Source organism: Ranitomeya imitator, chromosome 2 (assembly GCF_032444005.1).
Source record: "Ranitomeya imitator isolate aRanImi1 chromosome 2, aRanImi1.pri, whole genome shotgun sequence".
In the NCBI taxonomy this organism is placed as follows: domain Eukaryota; kingdom Metazoa; phylum Chordata; class Amphibia; order Anura; family Dendrobatidae; genus Ranitomeya; species Ranitomeya imitator.
Window position 1 is genome coordinate 371,933,813 of NC_091283.1, and position 26,653 is coordinate 371,960,465.

The 26,653-nt window shown below is 46.8% G+C and overlaps 1 protein-coding gene across 1 annotated transcript in view; it reads right to left on the minus strand.

The window, feature by feature from the left end:
- LOC138666603 (gastrula zinc finger protein XlCGF26.1-like) overlaps positions 1 to 26,195 on the minus strand; it is a 46,549-nt gene extending 20,354 nt beyond the window's left edge. Inside the window, exon 1 of the mRNA XM_069754800.1 lies at positions 26,073 to 26,195. Within this exon, the coding sequence (XP_069610901.1) occupies positions 26,073 to 26,195 (123 nt within the window). The remainder of the gene's footprint in view (positions 1 to 26,072) is intronic.
- Between the last annotated feature and the right edge of the window lie 458 nt (positions 26,196 to 26,653).

Consider the following 26,653-nt stretch of genomic DNA (forward strand, 5'->3'; position numbering starts at 1 on the left):
GTGTAATCCTGATTATGGAGAGACATTAATAAATCTCACTACAGACATTTCCAGAGTCCTCACCTCTCCATTTCAGTCCATCTGTTATTCCCATAGATAAGAATGATGTAATGTGACAACATCAGAATCTCTCACCTCTCCAGTAAGCCGGAAGAGGATCTCTAGGGTGAGGTGTAATATCCTCTTCGCCATCTTGTCCCTGTCCCTATCCATCCTTGATGTTTCAACCAGGAAAATTCTCTTATACAGAATATCTCCACTGAGAAGATCTGATATTGTAGGGTCCTGAATGGGGAGAAGATGACGATGTAACATCCTAAAGACCTCACCTCATGTAATAATACAATTACTGGAGATAATGAGGAGAACATATCAAGAGATACAAATTGTAGATGTTGTATTTTCTCCCTTTTGTGTACACAGATCATTAGGCAGATCTTTTATGTTTGAGGTCAGAGCACAAGGCATCTTCACATGAATGCTACACCCAATCACTGGCCACAAAGGTGATGCCAGCATGTATAGGATATTACCACTTTCATCCACCATATGGTAAGAGTCGTAAGAACTGGGATCCCAATGCAATCAATGTTGAAGTTGCTGTGACAAACAGAAACATTCTATAAGAGAACGTGCCTCCTTGGTATCCTATTATAATAATACGTTATCCAACCCGATTTGCAGTCCCAGGGCTGGAAGTGTCAGGACACTTGCTTCATATGGGTTGGTACAAATATAACAATCTGAGTGAGGTCTGGAGTTTTTCTCAAACAGCGAGCGGTGCCATAAGTGACGTGACCGGGGTTCATCAACTATGAACACCAATGACCTTTCTCACGGTAGCTCAGCGCTACACAGAGATGCAGAGAAACAAAGGAAACGCTGTGCCCTGTTAACAGTCACAGGATGCAGCAGATGGACGCTAGTGGGGTCACTGAAATTCACCCCCACTATGCTGTTGATTGATCTCGCTCTGATCCTCGGTGGCTTTTGAGCCCGCGCCTGAGGACGCCCTGAGTCAGATGCTGAGATCAAGGGGGAATTTCCACCCTACAATGACAAGTAGTGTTAATGTAGCTGAGAAGCCACTATTAGGCGCTGACTGCTTGCTCCACTCACCCTAATACCCAGACAACAACCAAAGGGATGGGGATCATTTAGGAGCATTCACCAGTATCAATCTCTCTCTCAATCAATCTCTCAGCACACACATACATAATCAAGTCTATATTAGTGCATGGCCGAGCGGCCATGCGAACCTTTTATAGTCGCAGCCTTCCAGGACCTTCCTGTGGTCCAGTCAGAGCTGCTTCAGGACTTGGGCATGTGACCTCTGACCTCCAATGAGAGGTCGACCCATGGGCCTGCTCAGTAGATGAAAAGCAGGGTATGTCTTTGGAATGTCTGCTTGCTGCTGATCAATGCTGGTTACAAAGGCTGAACCTGGGACGGCAGCTGTAACCAGACGCACAGTATCAGCTTGAGCCAGACGCTTGGACTGATGTCTCTGCTGAGCAGGCTCCACTGTGGCTGGGGAAGAATAGGTGACCGCAGAGGACATGGTGCGAGATTCCCCATGTGCAGCGGCGGAAACTCAACACCTAACATATGGTTGAATATTATTGCTATTCTTTTACAGGTGACAATGACTTCAATGGATTAGGCTTAAAGGTAAGTATAATTCTTTTTATCCTTTTACAGGGGACATGGGCATCAGTGGATTAGGTGTAAAGGTGAGTATAATTGTGCTTTTTTAATTCAAATATGTCATTATTTCACTTATAGGATTTTATTCTGGCTGTGTTTTTTCTTTTACAATGTAACTATGAGGATAGTAATGATGGTGTCTTATAGATGCCTCTTCATGACTAACCCCTGGGCTTGATGTCATCATCCATAAAACAGCTGACATCAATACCACAACTAAAACCCCACTTGCCATCGCATCAGGGCAAGTGGGAGAGCCAGGCAAAGCATTAGATGCACATTTTCTGGGGCAGCTGATATTTTTAGGCTGGGGGGCTATTATCATGGCCCCTTACCTGTCTGAGAATACCAGCCCCCAGCTGTCTGCTTTAGCAAGGCTGGTTGTCAAAAATGCTTTTTTTTTTTAAATTATTTATATAATTAAAAAAAAGTGTGTGGACCCCTCTATTCTTGATAACCAGCCTTGCTCTAGCTGACAGCTGAGGGTTGCAGCCCCCAGCTCTGAGTTTTGCCTGGCTTGACCCTAAACATTTTTTAAAATTTATTTATAGCACAGTCACCGGCTGATGAATACTCTCATCTAGGGTTGAGCGACCTTCACTTTTATAGGATCGGGTCGGGTTTCACGAAACCCGACTTTTGGAAAAGTCGGGTCGAGTGAAATCGGCCGATACTGTAAAAAAGTCGGGGTCGGGGTCGGCCGAAACTCGAAACCCAATGCAGTGCATTGGGTTTCCATGGTTCCCAGGGTCTGAAGGAGCGGAAACTCTCCTTCAGGCCCTGGGATCCATATTTAAGTGTAAAATATAGAATTAAAATAAAAAATATCCTTATATTTACCCTCTGACGCGCCCTGGTACTAACCGGGAACCTTCCTTCCTAAGAATCAGCCCTTCCAGGACCTTCGGTGACGTCGCGGGTGACGTCGCGGCTTGTGATTGGCCGAGCGAGCGGTCACATGGGCGGCCGCGCGGCCAATCACAAGCCGCGACGTCACCCGCGACATCACCGAAGGTCCTGGAAGGCTGATTCTAAGGAAGGAAGGTTCCCGGTTAGTACCAGGGCGCGTCAGAGGGTAAGTATAAGGATATTTTTTATTTTAATTCTATATTTTACACTTAAATATGGATCCCAGGGCCTGAAGGAGAGTTTCCGCATAGGAATACATGCAGCCGCATGCTCTGCTCCTCTATGCCAGGTGCAGTGCCGGGTATGGCCGTGCGAGACTCATCCGAGTTTCGCACAAGTGAGTATGAGCCCCAATACTCTCATCAGCCAATGCCTGTGACTGGCGGTAACCTTTTTATCGCCGGTCACAGTTGCTGGCTCACGCGGTCATCTGACGTGGGAACTGCAGCTCTCTGACTAGCAGTAATGATCTTTCTACCGATTAGAGAACATGATTGCTGCGCGGTCGCCCAGATAACAGCACAACAAACAATGGATGTTTGGGGTCCCCCATTCATTTGAATGGGATCCATGTTCGGGTACTGAAATTTTATACAGATGTTTGGCTGAACCCTCTGAACACCCACAGGCTCACCCATCACTAATTATGAAGTGATAACATATTGGACATGATTAACTCCTTACCGACATCGGGTGTAATAGTACGCCGATCTCGGACTCCCGCCCTTTGATGTGGGCTCCGGCGGTGAGCTCACATCTTTCCCGGGACTTATCAGCTGTTTTGATCTGCTGACATGTGTGTGACCACAGAGGAGAAAGTAGAGTGTAATGGTACCGTCACACTGAACGATATCGCTAGCGATCCGTGCTGTTGCAGCGTCCTGGCTAGCGATATCGTTCAGTTTGACACGCAGCAGCGATCAGGATCCTGCTGTGATGTCGTTGGTCGCTGCAGAAAGTCCAGAACTTTATTTCGTCGCTGGACCTCCCGCAGACATCGCTGAATCGGCGTGTGTGATGCCGATTCAGTGAGGTCTTCACTGGTAACCAGGGTACACATCGGGTTACTAAGTGCAGGGCCGCGCTTAGTAACCCGATGTTTACCCTGGTTACCAGCGTAAAAGTAAAAAAAACAAACACTACATACTTACCTTCAGCTGTCTGTCCCCGGCGCTCTGCTTCCTGCACTGGCTGTGAGCGCTGGTCAGCCGGAAAGCAGAGCGGTGACGTCACCGCTCTGCTTTCCGGCCGCTGTGACAGCGACCAAACAGCGACGCTGCAGCGATCGACATCGTTGTCGGTATCGCTGCAGCGTCGCTTAGTGTGACGGTACCTTAAAAGGTAAGGATCACCACAAACAATATAACAAAGAACAATATTATTTTATTAAGACAACTAAAGTTAGACAAGCCACAAACAAGTTAAAAACAATTAAAAAAACACAAGGTTAACAAGTGAACAACAGTGTGGAGGGCCTTGTAAGTGCCCCGCACACACAAAGAGACCTTCTTCCACTATGTGCACAAGGAGTGTGTTATGATAAAACACACTAGGCTACTCAGGATGGTAACTAGAGCTGATGAGGCTCACCAGGGTAAATCCTGCAAATTAACAGATAGCAGCAAATGTGATGACAAAATCCAATCGTGGTACCAAAGACAAAAATGACTCAGCAGGATAAGGCCTGCAGACTCACAAAATACTAATAATGATTAAGTAAATAAAGCTTATAACCCTCCTAAGAGCAGTTCAGTAATCCTGACAGATGGTCAAAAAAGATAAGTGACCCTCTGAGAAATAAACAGAGAGTTAAAGGAGGGAAAAGAAAGAGTAAAGGTACCGTTACACTAAACGACTTACCAACGATCACGACCAGCGATACGACCTGGCCGTGATCGTTGGTAAGTCATTGTGTGGTCGCTGGGGAGCTGTCACACAGACAGCTCTCTCCAGCGACCAACGATCAGGGGAAAGACTTCGGCATCGTTGAAACTGTCTTCAATGATGCCTAAGTCCCCGGGTAACCAGGGTAAATATTGGGTTACTAAGCACAGGGCCGCGCTTAGTAACCCAATATTTACCCTGGTTACCATTATAAAAGTAAAAAAAAAAAAAACAGTACATACTCACATTCCGATGTCTGTCATGTTCCCCGGCGTCAGCTTCCCGCACTGACTGTGTCAGCGCCGGCCGGCCGTAAAGCAGAGCACAGCGATGACGTCACCGCTGTGCTCTGCTTTATGGCCGGCCGGCGCTAACACAGTCAGTGCGGGAAGCTAACGGCGGGGGACGTGACAGACATCGGAATGTGAGTATGTACGGTTTTTTTTTTTAACTTTTACAATGGTAACCAGGGTAAATATCGGGTTACTAAGCGCGGCCCTGCACTTAGTAACCCAATATTTACCCTGGTTACCAGTGAACACTTCGCTGGATCGGCGTCACACACGCCGATTCAGCGATGACAGCGGGTGATCAGCGACCAAAAAAAGGTCCTGATCATTCCCAGCGACCAACGCTCTCCCAGCAGGGGCCTGATCGTTGGTCTCTGTCACGCATGATTTCGTTAACGATATTGTTGCTACGTCACAAAAAGCGTGACGTTGCAACGATATAGTTAACGAAATCGTTATGTGTGAAGGTACCTTAAGGCTGCATAAGACCTGTTGGATCCTGGAGAAAGAGAGTAACCCAGTCACATCATAGAGGAGGGGGAGAAACCCCACACGTATCGCCACACAGCATGGCTTCCTCAGGGAAAAGTGAGGGAAAAGAGAGCTTGTCCGTTTTATATATTCAAAGTAACTGAGTAAATTGTCAATCAGGCAGGTGTGAGAGACCATCTGGCAATACCAATGCATGACGTTGTTAAGGTTACTGAGTAAATAATCATTCTTACCCCTATATCCTAGGAACGGAACAGTGATCCTTAGATGCAATATAAAAGGACCTGTATGTTGAGATAGAGCATACTCAGAGAGGTACAGGTAAAGAGGACCTTGCGGTCACGTGATCATCCTCTTCCAATGAAATATATGCAGAAAAAAAAGTGAATGTTTAAGCGCAAGATGTTATGGAATAGGCATCTCACAGAAGCCCCAGATAGGGCCTGAACGTCCCATAAGGCATGCGCAGACAGTACAGTAAACCAAGTGTGCACCAGGACCTTAAGTCACATATCCGATCCTCATGTGCACACAAGTAGCACAGGAGACCGGTAGCAATGACGCCTGCGCACCTATATCACAGTGGGATCCATCAGCTGGGCATCATACATATTCAATAATGATGTACAGCGTGCGATAGAGGGTGTGCAGTTAGTCTGATAAGCAAGAGGGACACCAGGACCTTTGGGACACGTGTCCATTTTCGCGCATACGAAAAAAGAAATACACAGAAGACCGGCGGTGATAGTACCTGGTCATCCATACCACAGTTAACTCCGTCAATCGGGCAGTAAATATGCCTGTCAGTAGTTTGCATGTTATGCGCTTGCACAACAGTACTAATGTCAATTTAAGGATTATATTATAGCAAAGTATTAGAAATACCAAAAAAGCAGCATGTAGACATGCATGTACAAAAAAAGGAATCTTATTGTTAAATGCCGGTCATACAAAGGCCTAGTAAATATAAAATGTCCACACCATAACAAGAGAACTATTTCATTCCATTTAGGTCCATGAGCATCATGACCACAAAGGAGGAACTGAAGGAATGGAGTGAAATAGTCCTTTTTTGTACATGTATGTCTATATGCTGCTTTATTGGTATTTCTAATACTTTGCTATAATATAATCCTTAAATTGACAATGGCGTCTGATATTTTATTTTTTCTTCTGGTGCGCAATTCTCTCAATTAGTTTAATAGCCTCTATTGCGCGGGCGCAGAATACGCTTTGTTTTTTTATTTTCTATTAAACATCGCTCAGCTATACAAATTGTGCAAAAGCTTTGCAGCGCTCATTGCATTAGTACTGTTGCTCAAGCGCATAACATGCACACTACTGATAGGCATATTTACTACACGACTGACGGAGTTAACTGTGGTATGGATGAGCAGGTACTATCACCGCCAGTCTTCTGTGTATTTCTTATGCGTATGCCCAGTAATGGACATGTGTCCCTAAGGTCCTGCTGCCCCGCTTGCTTATCAGACTAACTGCACACGCTCTATCGCACGCTGTACATCATTATTGAATACGTATGATGCCCACCTGATGGATCCCACTGTGATAGAGGTGCGCAGGCGTCATTGCCGCCGGTCTCCTGTGCACCTTGTGTAATTTATGCAATGTAAATTTTTGGTGAAGAATCAACAAGTGGAACACAATTGTGAAGTTGAACGAAATTTATTGGTTATTTAACATTTTTGTGGAAATTCAAAAACTGAAAAGTGGGGCGTGCAATATTATTCGGCCCCTTTACTTTCAGTGCAGCAAACTCACTCCAGAAGTTCATTGAGGATCTCTGAATGATCCAATGTTGTCCTAAATGCCTAATGATGATAAATATAACCCACCTGTGTGTAATCAAGTCTTCGTATAAATGCACCTGCTCTGTGATAGTCTCAGGTTTCTGTTTGAAGAACAGAGAGCATCATGAAGCCCAAGGAACACAACAGGCAGGTCTGTAATACTGTTGTGGAGAAGTTTAAAGCTGGATTTGGATACAAAATGATTTCTAAAACTTTAAACATCCCAAGGAGCACTGTGCAAGCGATCATATTGAAATGGAAGGAGTATCATACCACTGCAAATCTACCAAGACCTGGCCGTCCCTCTAAACTTTCATCTCAAACAAGGAGAAGAATGATCAGAGATGCAGCCAAGAGGCCCATGATCATTCTGGATGAACTGCAGAGATCTACAGCTGAGGTGGGACAGTCTGTCCATAGGACAACAATCAGTCGTTCACTGCACAAATCTGGCCTTTATGGAAGAGTGGCAAGAAGAAAGCCATTTCTCAAAGATATCCATAAAAGGTGTCGTCTAAAGTTTGCAACAATCCACCTGGGAGACACACCAAACATGTGGAAGAAGGTGCTCTGGTCAGATGGAACCAAAATCGAACTTTTTGGCAACAATGCCAAACGATATGTTTGGCGTAAAGGCAACACAGCTCATCACCGTGAACACACCATCCCCACTGTCAAACATAGTGGTGGCAGCATCATGGTTTGGGACTGCTTTTCTTCAGCAGGGACAGGCAAGATGGTTAAAATTGATGGGAAGATGGATGGAGCCAAATACAGGACCATTCTTGAAGAAAACCTGTTGGAGTCTGCAAAAGACCTGAGACTGGGACGGAGATTTGTCTTCCAACAAGACAATGATCCCAAACATAAAGCAAAATCTACAATGAAATGGTTCACAAATAAATGTATCCAGGTGTTAGAATGGCCAAGTCAAAGTCCAGACCTCAATCCAATCGAGAATCTGTGGAAAGAGCTGAAAACTGCTGTTCACAAACGATCTCCATCAAACCTCACTGAGCTCGAGCAATTTGCCAAGGAAGAATGGGCAAGAATTTCAGTCTCTCGATGTACAAAACTGATAGAGACATACCCCAAGCGACTTGCAGCTATAATTGCAGCAAAAGGTGGCGCAACAAAGTATTAAGTTAAAGGGGCCAGTTTTTGAACTTCCACAAAAATGTTAAATAACCAATAAATTTTGTTCGACTTCACAATTGTGTTCCACTTGTTGTTGATTCTTCACCAAAAATTTACATTTGGTATCTTTATGTTTGAAACATGATATGTGGGAAAAGGTTGAAAAGTTCCACGGGGCCAAATACTTTCGCAAGGCACTGTATATCTTTTTTATATTTTGTCTTTTTACACAAAAACTATTTTATGGAAAAATGAATTATTTTTGCATCGCTTTATACTGAGAGCTATAACTTTTTTATTTTTCTCCTGATGGAGCTGTAAAAGTTAAAAAGTTCCAGTAGGCCAAATACTTTCGCAAGGCACTGTATCTGCATCAAAATGGTATCATTAAAAACAACAGCCCAGTACGCAAAAAATAAGCCCTCACCAAACCCCAGATCATGAAAAATGGAGACGCTACGGGTATTGGAAAATGGTGCAATCTTTATTTTTTTTTTTTTTTTACAAACAATGGAATTTTTTTTCACTACTTAGATAAAAAAAATAACCTAGGCATATTTGGTGTCTATGAACTCGTAATGACCTGGAGAGTCATAATGATAGGTCAGTACATAATGGCATAGAAAATGTTACTATATAAAAAAATAATAATAATAATAATACAAAAAAATTAATGATAGCATACAGGTTTTATATTTTGGCCTATCAATAAAAAGGTGGGGGAGATAGGGAAGGTTAGGGCTGTTCACACTAGTAGTATAGACTCATCCATTGCTGTAATTGGCAACCAGTGGGGGCTGCACCTGACACAGAAAATAAGAGAGAGAGAGAGAGACACAGGGTCGCATTCAGCATAACGAGCAGGAGAAACAATGTACTAAAAATCCATAAGTCAGCTTTTATCCCACTCCCCCCTGATTACTGTAGGTGAATCAGAGGCGTAGCTAGAGCTTTTGCCGCCCGGGGCTGCTCCCGAGTTTGGCGCACCCTTCCCCCCCCCCCCCCCGCTCAATACACACAAAGTTTACCAAAAATAGTTTTCCTGTCTTGTAGAACTTAAACTGGGTGTCACCCCCACATGCCAAACCTGTGACTTTTAATTAATTAATATCAGAGAGAACAAATGACCGCCATACACAACAGAATCCACTATACCAAGACCAATAATATCACATACAGGAAGAAACACCACCACACCATGACCAGACCACATAGTGACCGAATAATACTATATACAAGGGACAAATACCGCCTCACCATGACCAGATCACATATTACCACCACTTGGTGACCAAATAGCACATACAAGGGACAAATACCACAACACCATTTCCAGACCACATATTACCACCACATAGTGACTGAATACTACAGTACTGATCAGTAATAAAGAAAAAAAAACACAATACTATCACCATAAGTGCCAGTATTCACAGGAGATCTGTACTTAGTATGCAGTGTCTGTGTAGAGGTAATACAAAGATCACTGGTGGTATTATACACAGGAGCTCTGTATATAATGTATAGGTAATACAGTGATCACTGGTGACATTGTACACAGGACCGCTGTATATAGTATATAGTGTATAGTGTCAGTGTATAGGTAACACTGACTCACCAGTGACGTCTCTAGATGAAGTCCTTCATTCATCTTTCATCCAGCACAGACCGCCATCATTTCTCCCAGCCAGCACTCGTTTCTGCAGGAAATAACACAGTTATCTCGAGCTCCGCTTGCAGAACACATTACTTAATTTTTCACAACTTCTACATTACACCACATGAAGAAAAAAAGGTGATATATTGTCACTCTGCACAGTAACAGGACCGCCCCCCCATTTAAAACAGTATACTCAAAAAATAAATTAAATACATCACTGCAGTAATAACATCCCTTAATTAGCCCCTATGGTAATACTATTCCCCACCCTGGCCCCGTTTATCTCATTCCTGGCTCCAGCCATATGTTCTCCCATCCTGCCCTCATGAGTATCCATTCTACACCATATGATCTCCCCATCCTGCCCCATCAGTCTCCATCGCATCGTATCCATCCTGCCCCATGATCCAATCCTGCCCCATGTCTTTCATTCTGGCCCGTGTCTCCAATCATGCCCCGTATCTACATTCTGCCCATGCCTCAAGTCCTGCCCCCAGTGTGTCCAGCAATCTGCCCCAGTGTGTCCAGCATATTACCCCCAGTGTGTCCAGCATATTACCCCCAGGTTGTCCAGCAATCTGCCCCAGTGTGTCCAGCATATTACCCCCAGTGTGTCCAGCATATTACCCCCAGGTTGTCCAGCAATCTGCCCCAGTGTGTCCAGCATATTACCCCCAGTGTGTCCAGCATATTACCCCCAGGTTGTCCAGCAATCTGCCCCAGTGTGTCCAGCATATTACCCCCAGTGTGTCCAGCAATCTGCCCCAGTGTGTCCAGCATTGCCCCAGTGTGTCCTGCATTGCCCCCAGTGTGTCCAGCATTGCCCCCAGTGTGTCCAGCATTGCCCCCAGTGTGTCCAGAAATCTGTCCCAGGGTCTCCAGCATTGCCCCAGTGTGTCCAGCATATTGCCCCCAGTGTGTCCAGCAATCTGCCCCAGTGTGTCCAGCATATTACCCCCAGTGTGTCCAGCATATTACCCCCAGGTTGTCCAGAAATCTGCCCCAGTGTGTCCAGCATATTACCCCCAGTGTGTCCAGCAATCTGCCCCAGTATGTCCAGCAATCTGCCCCAGTGTGTCCTGCATTGCCCCCAGTGTGTCCAGCATTGCCCCCAGTGTGTCCAGAAATCTGCCCCAGGGTCTCCAGCATTGCCCCAGTGCGTCCAGCATAGCCCCCAGTGTGTCCAGCGATCTGCCCCAGTGTCCAGCATTGCCCCAGTCTGTCCAGAAATCTACCCCAGTCTGTCCAGAAATCTGCCCCAGTCTGTCCAGAAATCTGCCCCAGTCTGTCCAGAAATCTGCCCCAGTCTGTCCAGAAATCTGCCCCAGGGTCTCCAGCATTGCCCCCAGACAGACAGAGTCAGACAAAGAAAAAAAAAAAGTAAAATGCTCACCTCTCCCGTTCCCAGCGCAGGTCCGGTGCACTCAACGTCTCTCCGGCTCTGCAACGCTCAGGACAGAGAGGCTGAGGGCGCAGTGATGACGTCATCGCGCCCTCTGCCCTGAGAAGTCGCAGAGTCAGAGAGCGCTGAAGACGCTGCAGCTACCACGCAGCCGCAGGAACCAGGAGAGGTGAGTATTAGCGCTGGCACGGGGGGGGGGAGCACCCGAAGATTTAAAGGGCACACATCTTTTTTTTTTTTTCCCCTCCTCCTGCAGCGCCGGCCGCGGCCCGGTGACCCGCCCCCCGCAGTGTGCCGCCCAGGGCGGCCCGCCCCCCCCGCACCCACCTTCCTACGCCACTGAGGTGAATAGTATAAAGCCTGACACAAACAAAAAAAATCAATATAAAAAAAGTAATATATATTTTTAGTATTTTTTTAAGTTAAGGGAACCAAAAGGAAACTATATCCATATTAAATGATACAATAACGAGCGTGATTCCTGACATCCAGTCGAATATAGAATAGATCATTCTTATAGTTCATTTCCATGTTTGGTCTCTAACACGAGGATCCAATGTGACTCCTTTAATGCCAGTGGTTTCAGACAATTTCCCCCCCTAATAGGACAAGCAACCAATGAAGAAAACATTGGATAAATCACCATGTTCAGGTATTCTATTTTTTTTTAATTAGGGCTGAACATTTAGTTTAAGAAGGGGTTGTCCCAGTAGTGGACAACCCCTTTATTTGATTAATTGCTGCGAGGCGTATTCATGGTGCCTCTGAACGCACGTTGACATGGACTGTTGCAAACTCAATTCAATAGTCGGTTACTAATGATGGAACTGTCAGCCTGAAATTTTTCATCAGTAGAATAGATGCGCCTGTCACGGTATTAATGCTGCGGGGAGAGCTACACACAGCAGCAAAGGAGCTGAGCTAAACGCCGGGTACTAACCTGGTAACCACAGGACCTTAGACATGTCACAGAGTGAGAGGTCAGGGGGCGGAGCCAGACGTCGGGGAACAGAAGAGATAAACACTAGAGTTACCAAACAAGCAAAGATCGGAGCCAGGAGATCATGAGGTACCAAAGGGAAGAGACAGGGGATTGTTAGAAGCAAAGCCAGAGGTCAGAAATCCAGAATAGCAAACAGAGTAACGCACAGAGAGCAAGATAAACACAGTGCAAACTGGCCACACACTCCAGGGGTCAAGCACACAGACTGAAGCAGAATGTATAGCTGACAAAGAAACCCAGCTAAGAGTGAGTATAAATATCCCTCCCATCTTAATAGAGAGGCTAACCATATTAACCCTGAGAGAACAGGACATTAACCATGTCCTAACCATGACAGCGCCTAGCTGTAGCGTACTCTCCTTTGGGTAATGGCCTGGATCATATGCCTGGGGTGAGAACTAGATGTATGGGCATTACCACTGAGGAGTACGTGTAAGAAGGCCAACAATGTTAAACTGCAATCGACATCTGGTAAAAAAAAACTGCATACCAAGCTGATAGTAAACTAGCACTTTGGATATGTTTATTATTTTTGTTATTTTTTTTACATGGGACATGGGCTTCATTGGATTAGGCATAAGGTGATTATTATGGTTGTTTCTTATTTTCATGTTTTTTTTTACAGGGGACAAGGGCTTCAATTAATTAGCCATAAGGTGATGATTATGGTTGCTTCTTATTTACAGGGTTGTTTGACAGGAGACAATGGCTTCAATGGAATAGGTGTAAAGTGCTTAATATTGTTTATTTTCAGTTGTTTTTTTACAAGTGACAATGGCTTCAATGGAATAGGGGTAAGGTGAGTAGTATGGTTGTTTCTTATTTCCTTTTTTTTTTTTTTACTGGGGACAAGGGCTCCAGTGGGATAGGCGAAAAAAAGATCCACAACCGTGGTGAATTCTTCTTCAATGGAAGTCTTCAAACAGAGGCTGGACAGACATCTGTCTGGGAAGGTTTAGTGAATCCTGCATTGAACAGTTGGTTGGATACGATGACCATGGAGGTCCCTTCCAAATCTAACATTCTATGATTCTAGGTTAACGTCATAAAATTGAATGCTTGATTGAATAATATATACATTTTATCGAAGGCTAAAACATAACAGCTATGAATGAACAGTGTTAAATGCAGGTGGCAGTAGCAACTAGTTAAGTGCAAAGTGCAGACTAAGATCATTGTGATAAATAATTTAAAGGGAACCTGTCATCTGATTCATGTTGCTAAACTGTGAACAATATGAATCAGAGCCTGGCAGGTAGGTATCTTTAAATATACTTTGGTACTTCCCAGTGTCATTCTGGGTGATTGACAGATTCCCTTGGTATGGGAGAGACCTGTCAATCAACTGTAGCAGAGCTGGGAATAGCCGTCCAAGGCACTACCGCATACCTCCCAACCGTTCCGGAACCAGCGGGACTGTCCTGATTTTGACAGTTAACCCCGCGATCGCGGGCGGGACATTACTTGTCCCGCACTGGTTGGGAGGTGTGTAATACACCCGGTCCGCTCCCTGAGTCCCTGCACCCACAGAGCAGCACAACACATATCGGCTGCTCTGTGCGCACAGGACCTGTGATAAGGTCACAGGATGGGAGGAGTCAGGGGGTCACATGATCGGAAGGAGTCAGGGGGTCACATGATCGGGAGGGACCTCCATGTACAGGACTCTGCTGGTTGCCATGGCGCCGGACGAGGGTAAGTGTGTATGTGTGAGGTCAGGAGGTGTTTACAGTGTGGATGTAGCAGAGCTGTGTGTGTACGAGGTGTACAGAGCGGAGCAGCATGTGAAAGGTGTACGGAGTGGAGTCGTGTGGGTAAGAGGTGTATGGAGCGGAGTCACGTGTGTATGAGGTGTACGGAGCGGAGCCACGTGTGTATGAGGTGTACTGTTGTGAATTCTGTGGCCAAGCTCCCTCCTGTGGTCGAGAGTGGTACTTCGGCTGGTTCTGTCTATGAGCTTCCTTTGGTGGATGAGAGTGGTACTGCGGCTTCTGAGTTTCCTTCGTCAGGTGATGTGGTGAAGTCGTTAGGTGCTGCTCTATTTAACTCCACCTGGTGCTTTGATCCTGGCCTCCAGTCAATGTTCTAGTATTGGTCTTGCTTCCTCCTGGATCGTTCCTGTGGTCTGTCTATCCTGCATAAGCTAAGTTTGGCTTGTGTTATTTTTGTTTGCTATTTTTTCTGTCCAGCTTGCTATATTGGTTTTTCTTGCGTGCTGGAAGCTCTGAGACGCAGAGGGAGCACCTCCGTACCGTTAGTCGGTGCGGAGGGTCTTTTTGCCCCTCTGCGTGGTTGTTTGTAGGTTTTTGTGTTGACCGCAAAGCTATCTTTCCTATCCTCGGTCTATTCAGTAAGTCGGGCCTCACTTTGCTAAATCTATTTCATCTCTGGGTTTGTATTTTCATCTTTACTCACAGTCATTATATGTGGGGGGCTGCCTTTTCCTTTGGGGAATTTCTCTGAGGCAAGGTAGGCTTATTTTTCTATCTTCAGGGCTAGTTAGTTTCTCAGGCTGTGCCGAGTTGCATAGGGAGTGTTAGGCGCAATCCACGGCTACCTCTAGTGTGGTGTGATAGGATTAGGGATTGCGGTCAGCAGAGTTCCCACGTCTCAGAGCTCGTCCTATGTTTTTGGTAATTGTCAGGTCACTTCGTGTGCTCTGAACTTCAATGTCCATTGTGGTTCTGAATTACCTGTTCATAACAGTACTGGAGGCCCAAAGTACTAATGCTTCTCAATAGAGGGAAAAGAGAAGTTCTGAGACCATTTTTTTTTCTTTGCACTGTGTTCTGTCTTTCTTTTCCCCTTTACATCAGGGTGGTTCAGAACACAGGTGTGGACATGGACAGTCAAGGTCTGTTCTCTTTGATGGATAATCTCGCTATAAATGTACAGAATATTCAAGATTTAGTGGTTCAGAATCCTATGTTAGAACCTAAAATTCCTATTCCTGAGTTATTTTCTGGAGATAGAGCTAAGTTTTTGAATTTTAAAAATAATTGTAAACTATTTCTGGCTTTGAAACCCCGCTCCTCTGGTGACCCAGTTCAACAAGTTAAGATTATTATTTCTTTATTACGTGGCGACTCTCAAGACTGGGCATTTTCCCTTGCGCCAGGAGATCCTGCATTATGTAATATTGATGCGTTTTTTCTGGCGCTCGGATTGCTGTACGACGAACCTAATTCAGTGGATCAGGCAGAGAAAAATTTGCTGGCTCTATGTCAGGGTCAGGATGAGATAGAGATTTATTGTCAGAAGTTTAGAAAGTGGTCCGTGCTCACTCAATGGAATGAATGTGCGCTGGCAGCTATTTTCAGAAAGGGTCTCTCTGAAGCCCTTAAGGATGTCATGGTGGGATTTCCTATGCCTGCTGGTCTGAATGAGTCTATGTCTTTGGCCATTCAGATCGGTCGACGCTTGCGCGAGCGTAAATCTGTGCACCATTTGGCGGTATTATCTGAGCATAAACCTGAGCCTATGCAGTGCGATAGGACTTTGACCAGAGCTGAAAGGCAAGAACACAGACGTCAGAATGGGCTGTGTTTCTACTGTGGTGATTCCACTCATGCTATCTCCGATTGTCCTAAGCGCACTAAGCGGTTCGCTAGGTCTGCCACCATTGTTACGGTACAGTCGAAATTTCTTTTGTCCGTTACTTTGATCTGCTCTTTGTCTTCCTATTCTGTCATGGCATTTGTGGATTCAGGCGCTGCCCTGAATTTGATGGACTTGGAGTTTGCTAGGCACTGTGGGTTTGTCTTGGAGCCCTTGCAGTGTCTTATTCCATTGAGAGGAATTGATGCTACGCCTTTGGCCAAGAATAAGCCTCAGTATTGGACCCAGCTGACCATGTGCATGGCTCCTGCGCACCAGGAGGATATTCGCTTTCTGGTGTTGCATAATCTGCATGATGTGGTCGTGTTGGGGTTGCCATGGCTACAAGTCCATAACCCAGTATTAGATTGGAAATCAATGTCTGTGTCCAGCTGAGGTTGTCAGGGGGTACATGGTGATGTTCCATTTTTGTCTATCTCATCACCCACCCCTTCTGAGGTCCCAGAGTTCTTGTCTGATTACCGGGATGTATTCGATGAGCCCAAGTCCAATGCCCTACCTCGGCATAGGGATTGTGATTGTGCTATCGATTTGATTCCTGGTAGTAAGTTTCCAAAGGGTCGACTGTTTCATTTATCTGTACCTGAGCACGCCGCTATGCGGAGTTACGTGAAGGAGTCTTTGGAGAAGGGTTATATTCGCCTGTCATCGTCGCCATTGGGAGCGGGGTTCTTTTTTGTGGCCAAGAAGGATGGTTCGCTGAGACCTTGTATTGATTACCGCCTTCTAAATAAAATTACGGTCAAATTTCAGTACCCCTTGCCGCTGCTGTCTGATTTGTTTGCTCGGATTAAGGGGGCTAGTTGGTTCACCAAGATAGATCTTCGTGGTGCGTATAATCTTGTGCGTATTAAACGGGGCGATGAATGGAAAACAGCATTTAATACGCCCGAAGGCCATTTTGAGTACCTGGTTATGCCATTCGGGCTTTCTAATGCTCCATCAGTGTTTCAGTCCTTTATGCATGACATCTTCCGAGAGTACCTGGATAAATTCCTGATTGTATACTTGGATGATATTTTGGTCTTCTCGGATGATTGGGAGTCTCATGTGAAGCAGGTCAGAATGGTGTTCCAGGTCCTTCGTGCTAATTCTTTGTTTGTGAAGGGGTCAAAGTGTCTCTTTGGTGTTCAGAAGATTTCATTTTTGGGGTTCATTTTTTCTCCTTCTACTATCGAGATGGACCCTGTTAAAGTTCAGGCCATTTATGATTGGACTCAGCCAACATCTCTGAAGAGTCTGCAGAAGTTCCTGGGCTTTGCTAATTTTTATCGTCGCTTCATCGCTAATTTTTCTAGTATTGCTAAACCGTTGACTGATTTAACCAAGAAGGGTGCTGATGTGGTCAATTGGTCTCCTGCTGCTGTGGAAGCTTTTCAGGAGTTGAAGCGTCGTTTTTCTTCTGCCCCTGTGTTGTGCCAACCAGATGTTTCGCTTCTGTTCCAGGTCGAGGTTGATGCTTCCGAAATTGGAGCAGGGGCTGTTTTGTCGCAGAGAAGTTCTGATTGCTCGGTGATGAAACCATGCGCCTTCTTTTCCAGGAAATTTTCGCCTGCTGAGCGAAATTATGATGTTGGCAATCGAGAGTTGCTGGCCATGAAGTGGGCATTCGAGGAGTGGCGTCATTGGCTTGAAGGAGCTAAGCATCGCGTGGTGGTCTTGACTGATCACAAAAACTTGACTTATTTCGAGTCTGCCAAACGGTTGAATCCTAGACAGGCTCGTTGGTCGCTGTTTTTCTCCCGTTTTGACTTTGTGGTTTCGTACCTTCCGGGCTCTAAGGGTGTGAAGGCGGATGCCCTGTCTAGGAGTTTTGTACCCGATTCTCCGGGTTTGCCTGAGCCGGCGGGTATTCTCAAAGAGGGGGTAATTTTGTCTGCCATCTCCCCTGATTTGCGGCGGGTGCTGCAAAAATTTCAGGCTAATAGACCTGACCGTTGCCCAGCGAAGAAACTGTTTGTCCCTGATAGGTGGACGAATAAAGTTATCTCTGAGGTTCATTGTTCGGTGTTGGCTTGTCATCCTGGAATCTTTGGTACCAGAGATTTGGTGGCTAGATCCTTTTGGTGGCCGTCTCTGTCGCGGGATGTCCGTTCTTTTGTGCAGTCCTGTGGGATTTGTGCTCGGGCTAAAGCTAGGGTCATATTGCGTTAGTGCAATCCGTTTAGCGCTAGCGGATTGCGCTAACGCAATGTTTTTTATGGGGCCGCGTTCGGGGTCGCGGTAACGTCCCCGCTCTCGCAGATCCCCGATCGGCGAGAGCGGGGAACGGACCACGGGCGCGCCTCGGACGCTGCAAGCAGCGTCCGCGGCGCGCCAGGAATCTCCGGCGCGTCGCTAGCGCGTGCCGAACATGGCACACGCTAGTGTAGCGCGTTCCCATTAGCGTGAATGGGCGCGTTAACGGCCGCGTTGCACGGCGTTAATTTCGCCGTGCAACGCTGTCCGTTTAACGCGGTCCCATAACGCAATGGGAACCCAGCCTAAGCCCTGCTGTTCTCGTGCCAGTGGGTTGCTTTTGCCCTTGCCGGTCCCGAAGAGGCCTTGGACACATATCTCTATGGATTTTATTTCGGATCTCCCCGTCTCTCAAAGAATGTCGGTCATTTGGGTGGTTTGTGATCGCTTCTCCAAGATGGTCCATTTGGTGCCCTTGTCTAAATTACCTTCCTCCTCTGATTTGGTGCCGTTGTTTTTCCAGCATGTGGTTCGTTTACATGGCATTCCAGAGAACATCGTTTCTGACAGAGGTTCCCAGTTTGTTTCGAGGTTTTGGCGAGCCTTTTGTGCTAGGATGGGCATTGATTTGTCTTTTTCCTCGGCTTTCCATCCTCAGACAAATGGCCAGACTGAACGAACCAATCAGACCTTGGAAACATATCTGAGATGTTTTGTTTCTGCTGATCAGGATGATTGGGTGTCCTTTTTGCCTTTGGCTGAGTTCGCCCTTAATAATCGGGCCAGCTCGGCTACTTTGGTTTCGCCGTTTTTCTGCAATTCTGGGTTCCACCCTCGTTTCTCTTCAGGGCAGGTTGAGTCTTCGGACTGTCCTGGTGTGGATACTGTGGTGGATAGGTTGCAGCAGATTTGGACTCATGTGGTGGACAATCTGACTTTGTCCCAGGAGAAGGCTCAACGTTTCGCTAACCGCAGGCGCTGTGTGGGTCCCCGACTTCGTGTTGGGGATTTGGTTTGGTTGTCATCTCGTTATATTCCTATGAAGGTTTCCTCTCCTAAATTTAAGCCTCGTTTCATTGGTCCATATAGGATTTCTGAGGTTCTTAATCCTGTGTCTTTTCGTTTGACTCTTCCAGCTTCTTTTTCCATCCATAACGTGTTCCATAGGTCATTGTTGCGGAGATACGTGGCACATGTGGTTCCATCTATTGATCCTCCTGCTCCGGTTTTGGTTGAAGGGGAATTGGAGTATATAGTGGAGAAGATTTTGGATTCTCGTGTTTCGAGACGGAAACTCCAGTATCTGGTTAAGTGGAAAGGTTATGGTCAGGAAGATAATTCCTGGGTCTTTGCCTCTGATGTCCATGCTGCCGATCTGGTTCGTGCCTTTCATGTGGCTCATCCTGGTCGGCCTGGGGGCTCTGGTGAGGGTTCGGTGACCCCTCCTCAAGGGGGGGGTACTGTTGTGAATTCTGTGGCCAAGCTCCCTCCTGTGGTCGAGAGTGGTACTTCGGCTGGTTCTGTCTATGAGCTTCCTTTGGTGGATGAGAGTGGTACTGCGGCTTCTGAGTTTCCTTCCTCAGGTGATGAGGTTAAGTCGTTAGGTGCTGCTCTATTTAACTCCACCTGGTGCTTTGATCCTGGCCTCCAGTCAATGTTCTAGTATTGGTCTTGCTTCCTCCTGGATCGTTCCTGTGGCCTGTCTATCCTGCATAAGCTAAGTTTGGCTTGTGTTATTTTTGTTTGCTATTTTTTCTGTCCAGCTTGCTATATTGGTTTTTCTTGCGTGCTGGAAGCTCTGAGACGCAGAGGGAGCACCTCCGTACTGTTAGTCGGTGCGGAGGGTCTTTTTGCCCCTCTGCGTGGTTGTTTGTAGGTTTTTGTGTTGACCGCAAAGCTATCTTTCCTATCCTCGGTCTATTCAGTAAGTCGGGCCTCACTTTGCTAAATCTATTTCATCTCTGGGTTTGTATTTTCATCTTTACTCACAGTCATTATATGTGGGGGGCTGCCTTTTCCTTTGGGGAATTTCTCTGAGGCAAGGTAGGCTTATTTTTCTATCTTCAGGGCTAGTTAGTTTCTCAGGCTGTGCCGAGTTGCATAGGGAGTGTTAGGCGCAATCCACGGCTACCTCTAGTGTGGTGTGATAGGATTAGGGATTGCGGTCAGCAGAGTTCCCACGTCTCAGAGCTCGTCCTATGTTTTTGGTAATTGTCAGGTCACTTCGTGTGCTCTGAACTTCAATGTCCATTGTGGTTCTGAATTACCTGTTCATAACAGTACTGGAGGCCCAAAGTACTAATGCTTCTCAATAGAGGGAAAAGAGAAGTTCTGAGACCATTTTTTTTTCTTTGCACTGTGTTCTGTCTTTCTTTTCCCCTTTACATCAGGGTGGTTCAGAACACAGGTGTGGACATGGACAGTCAAGGTCTGTTCTCTTTGATGGATAATCTCGCTATAAATGTACAGAATATTCAAGATTTAGTGGTTCAGAATCCTATGTTAGAACCTAAAATTCCTATTCCTGAGTTATTTTCTGGAGATAGAGCTAAGTTTTTGAATTTTAAAAATAATTGTAAACTATTTCTGGCTTTGAAACCCCGCTCCTCTGGTGACCCAGTTCAACAAGTTAAGATTATTATTTCTTTATTACGTGGCGACTCTCAAGACTGGGCATTTTCCCTTGCGCCAGGAGATCCTGCATTATGTAATATTGATGCGTTTTTTCTGGCGCTCGGATTGCTGTACGACGAACCTAATTCAGTGGATCAGGCAGAGAAAAATTTGCTGGCTCTATGTCAGGGTCAGGATGAGATAGAGATTTATTGTCAGAAGTTTAGAAAGTGGTCCGTGCTCACTCAATGGAATGAATGTGCGCTGGCAGCTATTTTCAGAAAGGGTCTCTCTGAAGCCCTTAAGGATGTCATGGTGGGATTTCCTATGCCTGCTGGTCTGAATGAGTCTATGTCTTTGGCCATTCAGATCGGTCGACGCTTGCGCGAGCGTAAATCTGTGCACCATTTGGCGGTATTATCTGAGCATAAACCTGAGCCTATGCAGTGCGATAGGACTTTGACCAGAGCTGAAAGGCAAGAACACAGACGTCAGAATGGGCTGTGTTTCTACTGTGGTGATTCCACTCATGCTATCTCCGATTGTCCTAAGCGCACTAAGCGGTTCGCTAGGTCTGCCACCATTGTTACGGTACAGTCGAAATTTCTTTTGTCCGTTACTTTGATCTGCTCTTTGTCTTCCTATTCTGTCATGGCATTTGTGGATTCAGGCGCTGCCCTGAATTTGATGGACTTGGAGTTTGCTAGGCACTGTGGGTTTGTCTTGGAGCCCTTGCAGTGTCTTATTCCATTGAGAGGAATTGATGCTACGCCTTTGGCCAAGAATAAGCCTCAGTATTGGACCCAGCTGACCATGTGCATGGCTCCTGCGCACCAGGAGGATATTCGCTTTCTGGTGTTGCATAATCTGCATGATGTGGTCGTGTTGGGGTTGCCATGGCTACAAGTCCATAACCCAGTATTAGATTGGAAATCAATGTCTGTGTCCAGCTGAGGTTGTCAGGGGGTACATGGTGATGTTCCATTTTTGTCTATCTCATCACCCACCCCTTCTGAGGTCCCAGAGTTCTTGTCTGATTACCGGGATGTATTCGATGAGCCCAAGTCCAATGCCCTACCTCGGCATAGGGATTGTGATTGTGCTATCGATTTGATTCCTGGTAGTAAGTTTCCAAAGGGTCGACTGTTTCATTTATCTGTACCTGAGCACGCCGCTATGCGGAGTTACGTGAAGGAGTCTTTGGAGAAGGGTTATATTCGCCTGTCATCGTCGCCATTGGGAGCGGGGTTCTTTTTTGTGGCCAAGAAGGATGGTTCGCTGAGACCTTGTATTGATTACCGCCTTCTAAATAAAATTACGGTCAAATTTCAGTACCCCTTGCCGCTGCTGTCTGATTTGTTTGCTCGGATTAAGGGGGCTAGTTGGTTCACCAAGATAGATCTTCGTGGTGCGTATAATCTTGTGCGTATTAAACGGGGCGATGAATGGAAAACAGCATTTAATACGCCCGAAGGCCATTTTGAGTACCTGGTTATGCCATTCGGGCTTTCTAATGCTCCATCAGTGTTTCAGTCCTTTATGCATGACATCTTCCGAGAGTACCTGGATAAATTCCTGATTGTATACTTGGATGATATTTTGGTCTTCTCGGATGATTGGGAGTCTCATGTGAAGCAGGTCAGAATGGTGTTCCAGGTCCTTCGTGCTAATTCTTTGTTTGTGAAGGGGTCAAAGTGTCTCTTTGGTGTTCAGAAGATTTCATTTTTGGGGTTCATTTTTTCTCCTTCTACTATCGAGATGGACCCTGTTAAAGTTCAGGCCATTTATGATTGGACTCAGCCAACATCTCTGAAGAGTCTGCAGAAGTTCCTGGGCTTTGCTAATTTTTATCGTCGCTTCATCGCTAATTTTTCTAGTATTGCTAAACCGTTGACTGATTTAACCAAGAAGGGTGCTGATGTGGTCAATTGGTCTCCTGCTGCTGTGGAAGCTTTTCAGGAGTTGAAGCGTCGTTTTTCTTCTGCCCCTGTGTTGTGCCAACCAGATGTTTCGCTTCTGTTCCAGGTCGAGGTTGATGCTTCCGAAATTGGAGCAGGGGCTGTTTTGTCGCAGAGAAGTTCTGATTGCTCGGTGATGAAACCATGCGCCTTCTTTTCCAGGAAATTTTCGCCTGCTGAGCGAAATTATGATGTTGGCAATCGAGAGTTGCTGGCCATGAAGTGGGCATTCGAGGAGTGGCGTCATTGGCTTGAAGGAGCTAAGCATCGCGTGGTGGTCTTGACTGATCACAAAAACTTGACTTATTTCGAGTCTGCCAAACGGTTGAATCCTAGACAGGCTCGTTGGTCGCTGTTTTTCTCCCGTTTTGACTTTGTGGTTTCGTACCTTCCGGGCTCTAAGGGTGTGAAGGCGGATGCCCTGTCTAGGAGTTTTGTACCCGATTCTCCGGGTTTGCCTGAGCCGGCGGGTATTCTCAAAGAGGGGGTAATTTTGTCTGCCATCTCCCCTGATTTGCGGCGGGTGCTGCAAAAATTTCAGGCTAATAGACCTGACCGTTGCCCAGCGAAGAAACTGTTTGTCCCTGATAGGTGGACGAATAAAGTTATCTCTGAGGTTCATTGTTCGGTGTTGGCTTGTCATCCTGGAATCTTTGGTACCAGAGATTTGGTGGCTAGATCCTTTTGGTGGCCGTCTCTGTCGCGGGATGTCCGTTCTTTTGTGCAGTCCTGTGGGATTTGTGCTCGGGCTAAAGCTAGGGTCATATTGCGTTAGTGCAATCCGTTTAGCGCTAGCGGATTGCGCTAACGCAATGTTTTTTATGGGGCCGCGTTCGGGGTCGCGGTAACGTCCCCGCTCTCGCAGATCCCCGATCGGCGAGAGCGGGGAACGGACCACGGGCGCGCCTCGGACGCTGCAAGCAGCGTCCGCGGCGCGCCAGGAATCTCCGGCGCGTCGCTAGCGCGTGCCGAACATGGCACACGCTAGTGTAGCGCGTTCCCATTAGCGTGAATGGGCGCGTTAACGGCCGCGTTGCACGGCGTTAATTTCGCCGTGCAACGCTGTCCGTTTAACGCGGTCCCATAACGCAATGGGAACCCAGCCTAAGCCCTGCTGTTCTCGTGCCAGTGGGTTGCTTTTGCCCTTGCCGGTCCCGAAGAGGCCTTGGACACATATCTCTATGGATTTTATTTCGGATCTCCCCGTCTCTCAAAGAATGTCGGTCATTTGGGTGGTTTGTGATCGCTTCTCTAAGATGGTCCATTTGGTGCCCTTGTCTAAATTACCTTCCTCCTCTGATTTGGTGCCGTTGTTTTTCCAGCATGTGGTTCGTTTACATGGCATTCCAGAGAACATCGTTTCTGACAGAGGTTCCCAGTTTGTTTCGAGGTTTTGGCGAGCCTTTTGTGCTAGGATGGGCATTGATTTGTCTTTTTCCTCGGCTTTCCATCCTCAGACAAATGGCCAGACTGAACGAACCAATCAGACCTTGGAAACATATCTGAGATGTTTTGTTTCTGCTGATCAGGATGATTGGGTGTCCTTTTTGCCTTTGGCTGAGTTCGCCCTTAATAATCGGGCCAGCTCGGCTACTTTGGTTTCGCCGTTTTTCTGCAATTCTGGGTTCCACCCTCGTTTCTCTTCAGGGCAGGTTGAGTCTTCGGACTGTCCTGGTGTGGATACTGTGGTGGATAGGTTGCAGCAGATTTGGACTCATGTGGTGGACAATCTGACTTTGTCCCAGGAGAAGGCTCAACGTTTCGCTAACCGCAGGCGCTGTGTGGGTCCCCGACTTCGTGTTGGGGATTTGGTTTGGTTGTCATCTCGTTATATTCCTATGAAGGTTTCCTCTCCTAAATTTAAGCCTCGTTTCATTGGTCCATATAGGATTTCTGAGGTTCTTAATCCTGTGTCTTTTCGTTTGACTCTTCCAGCTTCTTTTTCCATCCATAACGTGTTCCATAGGTCATTGTTGCGGAGATACGTGGCACATGTGGTTCCATCTATTGATCCTCCTGCTCCGGTTTTGGTTGAAGGGGAATTGGAGTATATAGTGGAGAAGATTTTGGATTCTCGTGTTTCGAGACGGAAACTCCAGTATCTGGTTAAGTGGAAAGGTTATGGTCAGGAAGATAATTCCTGGGTCTTTGCCTCTGATGTCCATGCTGCCGATCTGGTTCGTGCCTTTCATGTGGCTCATCCTGGTCGGCCTGGGGGCTCTGGTGAGGGTTCGGTGACCCCTCCTCAAGGGGGGGGTACTGTTGTGAATTCTGTGGCCAAGCTCCCTCCTGTGGTCGAGAGTGGTACTTCGGCTGGTTCTGTCTATGAGCTTCCTTTGGTGGATGAGAGTGGTACTGCGGCTTCTGAGTTTCCTTCCTCAGGTGATGAGGTTAAGTCGTTAGGTGCTGCTCTATTTAACTCCACCTGGTGCTTTGATCCTGGCCTCCAGTCAATGTTCTAGTATTGGTCTTGCTTCCTCCTGGATCGTTCCTGTGGCCTGTCTATCCTGCATAAGCTAAGTTTGGCTTGTGTTATTTTTGTTTGCTATTTTTTCTGTCCAGCTTGCTATATTGGTTTTTCTTGCGTGCTGGAAGCTCTGAGACGCAGAGGGAGCACCTCCGTACTGTTAGTCGGTGCGGAGGGTCTTTTTGCCCCTCTGCGTGGTTGTTTGTAGGTTTTTGTGTTGACCGCAAAGCTATCTTTCCTATCCTCGGTCTATTCAGTAAGTCGGGCCTCATTTTGCTAAATCTATTTCATCTCTGGGTTTGTATTTTCATCTTTACTCACAGTCATTATATGTGGGGGGTGTTACCGCTACTGCTGCGGCTGCTCGCCGCAGGCTGTGTGCTGGGGCCGGGCGTCTCAGTACCTCTTCTCCGGCTAGGATCCCTGCTCGTGCTGCGGCGCGCTCTCGCCGCTCTGCTCCTGTCTCTGCAGCGGCGCGCTCTCGCCGCTCTGCTCCTGTCTCTGCGGCGGCGCGTCCCCGGCGTTCCACTTCCGGGTCCGGGCATCTCGCTGACTCCGCCTCCTCTCCGGAGTTCTCTGCTGCTGGAGGCTTGCTGACCCTGCGCAGGCGCTCTGGGTTCCACAATAGACGCAGGCGCATCACACCTGATACCATTCCTCTGAGTTCAAGGTCAGTGTAGCCTCAACCAATCCCTACCCTTGTCTTTGCTATATTAGGCGTCCTCCTCTGTGCCTCGTGGCCTGTTTGTCATAGCATTGTCTGTGCTTCTGGCCCCTGTGGTGCTCGTGTTTGGTTCGCCAGTTCGCTGTCTCTTGTTGGACTTCGCTCCTCTCTGTATTTGTCCCTTGCTCTTGTTTTTTCCCGTTTCCGTTTTGTCTTGTACTCTTAACCCTTCCTTTTGTTTTTGTTCCACAGTCTCCAGAGTCTTCTCCTGGTTCTTACTCCTGCCGGTGTTCCTTCAGTGCCTTTTCGTTTCTTCCTGGAGCCGTCCCTCTCGGTACTTCCACTGTGGGTAAGTGACCTCCGGGCCTGCTCCTTACGGTCCCTGTATAGGGGTCGTTTCATTCCAAGGTCGCTCGCTCAGGGGTAGGGCTGCCCACGGTCCAGAGGGTCCACTCTCAGTTCTAGTTGAGTTCGTTATAGTACATACAGGCCATGGAGCCCACTAGTACACCCTTCTCGGCCCAGAAAGAGTTGGCCCTTTTGCGCGATAACCAGCAGCGCATTATGGCTTTTATGAAGACTATGGAGTCACGCTTAACCTCCCTGCAAACTGCTGATCCTGTGAACGCCGCTCAGCTAGCTAACCTACAGCAGGAATTATCTCTACAGCGGGATACTCAAACCCGTATGTTGAGTCATATGGCATCTATTGATGATCGCCTATTCAGCTTACAGTCGGCTCCTGTTGCTCCCGCTCTGGATTCCACTCCAGTTCCAACTTCTCATCCTCCTCCTCGTCTGGGTAAACCTCCCCGGTATTCTGGCGATCCCAAACTCTGCAGAGGGTTTTTGAATCAATG